At 37.2% G+C, this 9,290-nt stretch overlaps 1 protein-coding gene across 1 annotated transcript; it reads right to left on the reverse strand.

Annotated features, from left to right (window-relative positions):
• Window positions 1–1,741: 1,741 nt before the first annotated feature.
• On the reverse strand, window positions 1,742–8,912 carry LOC113311998. Its single transcript, XM_026560776.1, has 8 exons — window positions 8,767–8,912; window positions 8,140–8,365; window positions 7,863–8,046; window positions 7,166–7,738; window positions 6,202–6,953; window positions 3,844–3,920; window positions 1,955–2,069; window positions 1,742–1,882 (listed from the first exon to the last, which is right to left on the reverse strand). The coding sequence occupies exons 1-8, from the start codon at window positions 8,910–8,912 to the stop codon at window positions 1,742–1,744; spliced, it is 2,214 nt and encodes a 737-aa protein (XP_026416561.1).
• Between the last annotated feature and the right edge of the window lie 378 nt (window positions 8,913–9,290).

A 9,290-nucleotide genomic window follows, 5' to 3' on the forward strand; every position in this document is an offset into this window, starting at 1 on the left:
AACGTGGTTGTAATTGGCTCAAGGCCTTTGACGCCTAAGGTCTTAGACGTTTGGGGTATTGAGTGTTCAAAGCACGAACGCCCAAAATATTTGGCATTTAGGATTTTCTTTCATTGTATTTCAATTCCTCCAAAATGTTTGCAATACTTGCATTCAGTAATTTAAATCCAACAATTTCTCAAAATTCAGATTACTTAAAGAAAATCTCTATCAAATCCAAAGAAAATCCCCCATCATCTACTTGTCCAAAACCAATCAAAAACCAAAAAATAAAACCTCACATCTCTCAGAAGTTCAGAAGTTCAAGAGATTATGAAAGGAAATCAAAGAAAATAAGCAAAGAAATACTTTTGCTCATTTGCATCCTTCAAGACTTGTAAGGCCGCCTTCTCCATGTTCAGCTCTTTAGTCAGCCTAGCAATCTTGTCTTCCTTCTCCATCACAGCATCATTTGGAAAGGGTATGTTCTTATCACATGAGTCCTTGATAGCATTTATCTTCTTACGAACCCACTTCACGTTGAATCCAAGTCTCTCAGAATTCTCCAAGTTGAACTCCCAATCAAAGAGTACATCTGGAATAACAGTATTTCTGGCCCTGGCGCAGATATCACTTACAACACGCAAGATAACACTTACTTGCATTGTTAAAGAATAAGCACGCTTCGGATCTCTAGTGACGATGATGCGACCAAATTTCCTCCATATCTCCTCGTACAAGTTTGCGTATCCAATAGGAACACTGAATCCACCAACCAGTTCGTGATATGGGAGTGATGCATCAAATGGAGGGTCAAAAGCAATCCCTGCACTCTTGTATTCATGCACTACTATACGATTCTCGATTACTGGAGCAACTTCCACAGTCATGGCAACAGTTTCTTCAGTTTCATCTACTCGTGGTTCAGCTTCTTCCGCCACTGAAGCAATAACTATTAAAGTCTCAACATCAGTTATAACCCTCTCATGGCCTTGAAGTGCAGAGATGGTTGTCTCTCCATCAATAACCCCAGGGTTGCTCGAGTTATCATTATTAGCTCCTTCATTCTCAACTTCGGTATTTGACACTTAATACAAAGATTACATGAGATTAGGATCATCCAAGCATGAAACCAAAGGAAATCATAAAGTTTGGCATGAAAGTGAACTGATGACACTTAATTTCTTCATTTTACATTCTATACATTAGCAAATAACGTGAAAGTCACGAAAACACGTTTTACAACAAGCTCGTCTAGGAATATTTTACACTACCCTGTACAAAACGACGAACTGGGAGCAATTGGTGAAGAATATAAGTCTGAGTTATATACCATACTCTTCGTATGGATGTTATTTACAATATATCAAAATTTCATAACAATCGGATGAACCAGCAAAAAGATGTGGTCAAAACATTGGACTACATGACAGCTGAAAATTTTCTGGAAGTCTCCTGGAAGTTTACTGTTTCGCTGATTTCATCCCCTAAACGTGCTCAAACCTCTAAAATATTCTTTGATAAAGCTTGGAAATTTCCTGGGAATAAGGATTCATGGGCAGATTGCAAAAATCCGACATCGTATGAAGATTCTACAGCGTGTTTGCTAAAGGGATGAATTCTGAAATTTCTGGTGACGTATTTCGACAAAACGTTTCGTGTATTCACATGAATTCTCATTCATTCATTCATAAATCAATAAATTTATGCTTCTATGGATAAAATGCAAGAGAAATACTTACTTGGGTGGTCTCCGAAGTGTTCAAAGACCCGGGATTGCCCTATCAACATCAAGAGCACCGTTGCTTTCATTCGGTTTTGAGCTCTGGGAATTTTCTTTATCGCCATTTTCCGAAGATGAACAAACATCACCAGTACCCTCAACTTCCATGGAGACATCCTCCTGGATATATTTTCAACAATTAGCATTTATGTCTACAAAGCATCATAATTTGTTATACGAAGAAATACTTACGGCCTCTTCTTCACTTAAGTCAGAAACTGTTTGCCCGACGGCAGAGAACTGAAGACCGTAAATACTTGATGGAGCAAAATTATGTAACAAAGTAATAAACATTGGTTTTGCGATCCTAATTACACGGATGAGAAGAATTCATGGTGAAAGAAATGTCGACAACTCACCAAAGAAATCACCGGGGACTTTATGGTGTTAGGTAACATCTTATAATTCTTATTCCTGCCTTCTCCACCATGAATAGTCGCTTCAGTTTCTGAGAGGTCTACATCGATTCGAGGTCTTACGTTACGACTGTCTTGTGGAAAATTTTGAAGCAATAATCAAAACACAATTATCATAATTTTATGAAAATTACACAAAGAATACTTACTTGTGAACATCCTGGAGATGTTTTCCGTTTATCACCACCAGGGAAATGCTTCAGTCTTGGTCGAGTAGCAATCATCTCAGCAGAAGGAGGCTCCTTCACCAAAGGTTGATCAACTGTCACGAAATCGAGTAAACGCCCGAGTTGTTGATCCCAAAAGTTTATGTAACCTGGAGTTACATATGTAATTCGCTCAGAGCTAGGGAACCAGTACTCACTTCCTTCCACATGTGTGCGGTCTAAACGGGTCATGAGTTGTTCAACCGATGGCTTCCTTCTTCGAAAAGTCGGAAGACACTGATCCATACCCATTTTCCGAGCTTCCCTATCAATATTGTATTCTTCCACCAAGAATTCGTCATGTATTATTGATATCGGGTGACCTGGGTTGCAACTCAACATAAAAGACCTCTCCCCATCACTCTAATCAGCACCTGATTTCAAAGTCATACTATCTTCAGCATTGAAAGTTGTCAACTGAGAAATATAAGAAGGAACTGACACCCATGGACGAAAGTTGAATTAGGATTCACGGTCTAACACATCAATGAAGCGAGTCTTGAGTCGAGGTTGCTTTGTGGACCATCGCATGATCCTGTCATTGGTCTTCTCAGAGAAAACATGGCGAGCATCATCATTCAATCCTTGCAAGATGGTACGTGGAATGGGTGCATAATTCTTGAAATGTTCCCACATCAAAGCTTGAAGAAACATTGTATTGGCATAGTATTCAATCTTCATAAAACCATTCGAGATGCTGGAGTCTATAATCAAGGAGTCTAAGTTAGAGTACAAAGAACCCAAGAACAGACTACCTATTGGGAGTTTCTCACCCTGAGCCATCTTAATTGCAAAAGGAATCACGAACGGCTTCAACAAATTTCCAGTATCTTCAAATACATCTTTGGACAGCCATAAACACAAGAAAGCAACAATAGATAACGTACCATCAACAGACCACTCCAGAGGAGTATATACCGACCACCAATGTATTAACCAATGAGCATAACAACCTTTGCTGCCGGATGCCTTATTGATCTCCTCCATTGCGACTGTCAAGATGTTAGAGATTACAGTTTCCTCTAAGGAAGAAAGACCTTAAGGAAGGTTACCCGTGATTGGAAGATGCAACAAAGCAACTACATCTTCTAAAGTAATGGTAAACTCTCCCCATATGCATATGAAGGAATGAGTTGGAATACACCAACGATCAAGTAGAGCTACAATACCTCGCGCGTCATGAAAAATGAACAAGTCTCCAAAAGCTTGGATAGCCCGTATTATCTGTGCATCATGAAACTTGGCTCGAACGCGAGGAAAACCCAGCATATACCTCTCCCATCCAGAAAACTTTTCTAAAGGTCGTCGAGAAAGCTTGAATTCAATGATTGATGCAGAAAAATATCCTCGTTCGAGACAGAACCGAATGGCTGCCTGAGGAGTCACCAATTTTTTCTGAGTAACCTCTCTAGGATTTATCAGAAGACGAAATGCTGGAGTTATGAGACGTTTTTCATACCCTTGATCCACAAAGAACGCATCCTCTATGTTTGGAACATTCTTGATTCCAGGTCTCTCATCATGCATGTATCGTCCCTGGAGGCATCATTATCCACACATGTATCATCTTTGGAGGCATCATTAGCTTGGGAATCAGACATCCTTGCGAAGTAGCTGTAAGATTCACATAACATTCTACTTCAGTATATCATCCAGATGCAAACTTCGACAAGATGATGGAATCATGCAAATGGAAAAAATGCTCAACTAGTATCTGCAAAAAATGGTAATTATTGACTCTTACCTTTTTACGATTCCACTAACAGTAGTGATTGTAATACGAGAGTTAACACTTCAAAACTTGCTCGTTTCTTCGAAATCTACAAAAGACGAGCAAAACTCAGGTTTTCATAAAATCATGAACACTTCTACTGTGCGAACATTCACCATAGAATCATGAAAACTAAACAATATTTCATCATCAATAATTGTTTACCTTTAAACATTATTCAAAATTCAGATTTTTCTCTTCAAAAAAAAATAAAAAATAAAATATATTCATATATATATATATATATAAAACGTGAATTATTCACGTAAAAATAAATTTTGTTATTTTAATGTGAGCAAAACTCACGTAAAAAAAAATCCGTGAACACGTCACGGTTTTACATACAAAATAAAATAAAATCGTGGATATTCCACGGTTTCATAAGAAAAAAAAAACTTTTCCTTCGTACGATCATCCGTCTTCGAAACGAGAGTTTATTTCGGTTTTGTGAAAAATTCATACTTTTAAGATAAAGTTTTGGTTTCCATGAAAGCTCATAAACAAAATTATATCACTAGACACAGGTCTATATATATAAAGAAAATCTCTCCTAAGTCAGGGATTATTACTAGTTTCTCAAACTAACGATCGAACGAACATGCGTTTTCTAAAAACAAGGGTTTTCTACAAAACTCACACTCATATATGCACATGTATATAACTTCAACATGATCAAGGCATGAATAACTCATGAAAACAACAAACAAACAAACAAAAAAAATAATTACCTGGTCGGTGTCGGCCGGACGGTAGTGGCGCCGGTCGGACGGTGGCAGCTCCGGTGAGGATTTTCTCCTATGCTCTGACATGAAGGTGATGAAGGGGGGAAGGTGGTGGTCGGTCGTGGAAAAGAAATTAAAAAAAAGGATTAATTCCTTATTATATCAAATTTTATTTCCAAAACCTAATTTCACAAGGATTTCCCTATTGGGCCCGACCCGTGAATCCTAAACCGACCAAGGTTCCGTCATCAAATCAGCGGTTCTACACGAATTTATGCTCGTTAGGCGATGTTCTATCATACCACTAGGATATTCGTTCAAGCCGTGGTTCGCTCACGCAATCGAAAAACCGGTAACATCTTATCTTACGACTAAGTTCAATTACTTGTTTCGTTCATAACTGGAAAATCACCATCCAGTGCTGACTGAGGAACATGACTGTCCCACACTAAGCGGGGGACTTAATGTAGATGGTGGATTTTCGACAAGGCATAAAATTGTAAAACCATAATTATACATGCTCCTGATCCATCAATCAGATGAGTATTGAGGCTCATGTCTCTCATTGAAGCATGAAAGCTCATGCCACAAGAATATCTGACTGAGAATACTGTCTCTCAGAATATATGTAGATGTGTAGTCTCTCAGCTGAGGCAGCGGCATATCTCATGAATACTGAGAAATTTCAGTAAGTTATTCTATATAGAACCGCAAGATTAGACGGCTCCTAGACAGCTTGCCTGCTAGTATAGAGCAATAACGTCTTCAGGATGTAACAATGCTTTCCCTGACTATATAGAAGAAGTATGACGCTTCAACAAACTCATATCACTCAATTCCTGAATAATTAATGCTCATAGACGATCGTACTAGTATAAAGTCATCAATTAATTATTCCTAATTTATCAGATTCATTAACTGAATTCCTGGAAAATATTCTACATTATTCATATATTTCGTTACTTCAATTCATGGTTTTTCCCAGCAGAATTCCATGGGTTAGTAATAAATATTTTTTTTTGCTTAAAAACACACCATAACATTAATAAAAGAAAGATTTACAAACATCTGATAGGTTCTCATTCCTCAACAACAAGTTTAAAAAGGGAGGAATAGGAGACCAAAGACCATTAAGGTTATCACTCCTAGCTCGACGTGCAAGTCGATCCGCTAATCTATTGTTCAGACGCTTAACATACACAAGTTCAAAAGATAACAACATGGAAATAAAACTCCAACATTGTTCTAAAAGATCCCCGTTCCGCCACTCTATATTACAGCTGCCTCCATTAACAAAATGCACCAGTTAGAGACAGTCACAAACAAAGACAACTTTTGAGAGATTCATCTCTTCTGCCCAAGAGATAGCCAAAAGTAGAGCAGCAGCTTCAGCACCTACTGCATCTGATATCAATCCAAAGTCAGCTCTCGAGATTTTTACATTCCCTGCACAGTCACACCAGATGACACCCAAACCCATATTAAATTCCTTGTAGGAGCCATCAACAAACAAGAAATGATCCACCTCAGAAGAAAGGAATTTATGATCACTAATATGAACAAAAATGATATGTTGAGGAGCAATACAAGAGTTAATCATTCTCTTAATATTGATAATCACTCGAGGCAAATCCATCGAAATGTGTCTGAACAGAACATCACATCTCAGCTTCCAAATACACCACATTACAATATCTCCAATCGAAGGCCAAGAAACATTATAAGGAGAAGTAGAGAGATCAGAACTATGCCAATACAGAAACAAATCATCAATCCATTCCAAATCAGAAGAGATAAGATGTTCCAGAGACATGTCAAACCAAATATGAGCAGCAACAGGACATTCTATAAAAAGATGCATGGCAGAATCTTCATGATTTTGACAAAGGGGACACAGAATATCCACAGATTGATTATAAATATGTATCAAAGTATTGACAGGTAACATGGAAGCGAAGATTTTCCACAGAAAGAACTTAATCTTTGGCAAACAATCAATACCCCAGACTTTCTTCCAAAAATCAGAATCATCGGAAGAAACTATATCATTCACAAATACCTTATAAGTAGATTTAACTGTAAACTTACCACATTTAGTATGAGCCCACATAACAGTGTCTTTATGACTATGATTTAATCTAATAGTTCTAATTCTGGTAACTATCTCTTGATATAAAAGAGTAGACAACAAGTTCAAATCCCAGTGATTAGTATGAGAGTCAACAAGTTCACTCGCAAAAGTGAAATTAGTTCGACTCGGGTGAGAAGAAAAGGGGGAGTAACCATACCTGGGATCCAAACAGTATTCCATATATTGGTAGAGGCACCATTACCAATTTTGATAACAGAGTTAGCCTTAAGAAACTTAAGACCATTAATAATGCCCTTCCAAATCCAGGAGGAAGAATCGGCCGCCTTATCAATTTCCATCAGATTTTGGTTTGGAAAATATTTATCCTTAAGAAAAGAAGACAGTAAGAGACTAGGGTTCTTCAAAATTCTCCAACCAAGCTTACAAATAAAGACTCTATTAGTGGCATGAGTATTTCTAATACCAAGGCCACCAGACAGCTTACACTTACCTAAATCACCCCAAGAACGGAAATAAGCCGCATGTCTAGGATTTTTTTTAGACCACCAAAAGGTCCTCTGAATAGCATCAATTTTAGAAGTAACAGATTTAGGCAGAGGAAAACAAGCCTTATGATAAATTGCTAAAGAGGATAACACATGCTTAGCAACAACAGTTCTACCAGCTATATTGAGATTAGTCTTCTTAGTGGAGCTTAACCTAGAATAAAAGCTTTCAATGAGAAAATGGAAAGATTTAGTCTTATCTCTACCAATAAACAACGGAGTACCTAAGTATTTTTTCAGCACTATTAAGAAACCTCATTCCAAGGGTTTTAGATAAAAGTTTGATGTGACGATGATGCATTTTTCCACTTGTAAAGAAACCTGATTTATTAAAATTAATCGCCTAACCTGAAGCTTTGGCAAACACATTAATAATCTTCATTATGTTTCTAGCATAGGTAATAGAAGCTCTAGCAAACAAGATACAATCATCGGCGAAAAATAAGTGAGAAATAAAAGGACTGTTTTTCTTAAATTTGAACCCCTGTATCACATTTTTCTCTTCAGCTTTCAACAACAATTGGGATAGAACCTCCATACAAAGAATAAAGATATAGGACGAAAGACAATCTCCCAGCCTAATACCTCTAGAAGGGAAGAAGGTCTCACCTGGCGAGCCATTTACCAATACAGAATAGGAGACCGTACTGATACACTGATGTATCATTTGATACCAAGCTTCCGAAAAACCAAGTTTCTTAAAGACATCAATAATAAAAGACCATTCAAGCCTATCGAAAGCTTTTGAAAGGTCAAACTTAATAGAAATATGACCATTTTTGGCATTTTCCTTTTTCTTTTTAAAGGCATGAAGAATTTCGTGGGTAATGATTATATTATCATGAATCTGCCTATTGGCAATAAATGCAGACTAAAAAGGAGAAATCAAACTATCTAAAATAGGTTTTAAGCGATTAGTTAAAATCTTGGAAATTATTTTATACACAGAATTAGATAAGCTAATGGGCTTGAAATCATGAGGGGAAGAAGCATTCTTGATCTTAGGGATTAAAGTTATAAAAGTATAGTTAGAATGTTTAAGAAGGTACCTATTTGTGAAAAAATTCTGCACATGAGCGATGACATCATCCTTAACAGTGTCCCAGTTATCCTTATAGAAACCAGCTGGGAAGCCGTCAGGCCCCGGAGAACTCTAAGGAGCTAAGGCCAAAACTATAACACAATTTCTTTTGGGGACGGAACAGTAGTTAAAGAAGCATTTACTTCATCAGAGATAATAGGGGAAACATACTTAAGAGAGTCTTCAATATCTACCGTACTTGGACTAGAGGAAGTAAAAAATTTCGTAGAATGTCTAGTAAGCAGGTCCGAAACTTGATCTATATTTTCTAACCAATTACCCTGATCATCCCTAATAGTGTGAATAGTTTTATACATGTTTCTAAGCTTAACAATATTATGAAAGTAGTGCGTATTCCTATCATATTGTGTGAAGTGGTTTATTCTAGATTTCTGTTCATAAAAAGAGTGCTCAATTTCATACCAATAGTCAAGTTGTTTTGCATAGTTAAGTATGAAACCACCAATCTGAGGAGACTAAGGCAGAGCTTGAAGCCTTTCTAACTCAGAGTCCAGTTTACCAATTGTGGATTTAATATGACCAAAAGAATTGAAGTTCCATTTGGTCAGATCAAGAATGACATTTCTGAGTTTCTTATCAATGATAAAGCTAGGAGAACCTTTAACTTTTTTAGACCAAGAAGAATGCAAAACATCTTTGAACTCAGGACTAAGCTGCCAACATCTGAAAAACTT

Source organism: Papaver somniferum, chromosome 9 (genome assembly GCF_003573695.1).
Source record: "Papaver somniferum cultivar HN1 chromosome 9, ASM357369v1, whole genome shotgun sequence".
NCBI classification, from domain to species: domain Eukaryota; kingdom Viridiplantae; phylum Streptophyta; class Magnoliopsida; order Ranunculales; family Papaveraceae; genus Papaver; species Papaver somniferum.

What these genes read in the sequence shown, in the direction of transcription:
- LOC113311998 (XM_026560776.1), bottom strand. Translation starts at nt 8,912, where the DNA reads ATGTATAAAACTATTCACACTATTAGGGATGATCAGGGTAATTGGTTA. An exon ending in CGGTCTCCTATTCTGTATTG is followed by an intron (nt 8,047 to 8,139) that starts GTAAATGGCTCG and finishes CTTTGTATGGAG; the next exon opens with GTTCTATCCCAATTGTTGTT. An exon ending in GAATACTGTTTGGATCCCAG is followed by an intron (nt 6,954 to 7,165) that starts GTATGGTTACTC and finishes GTAAGTTTACAG; the next exon opens with TTAAATCTACTTATAAGGTA.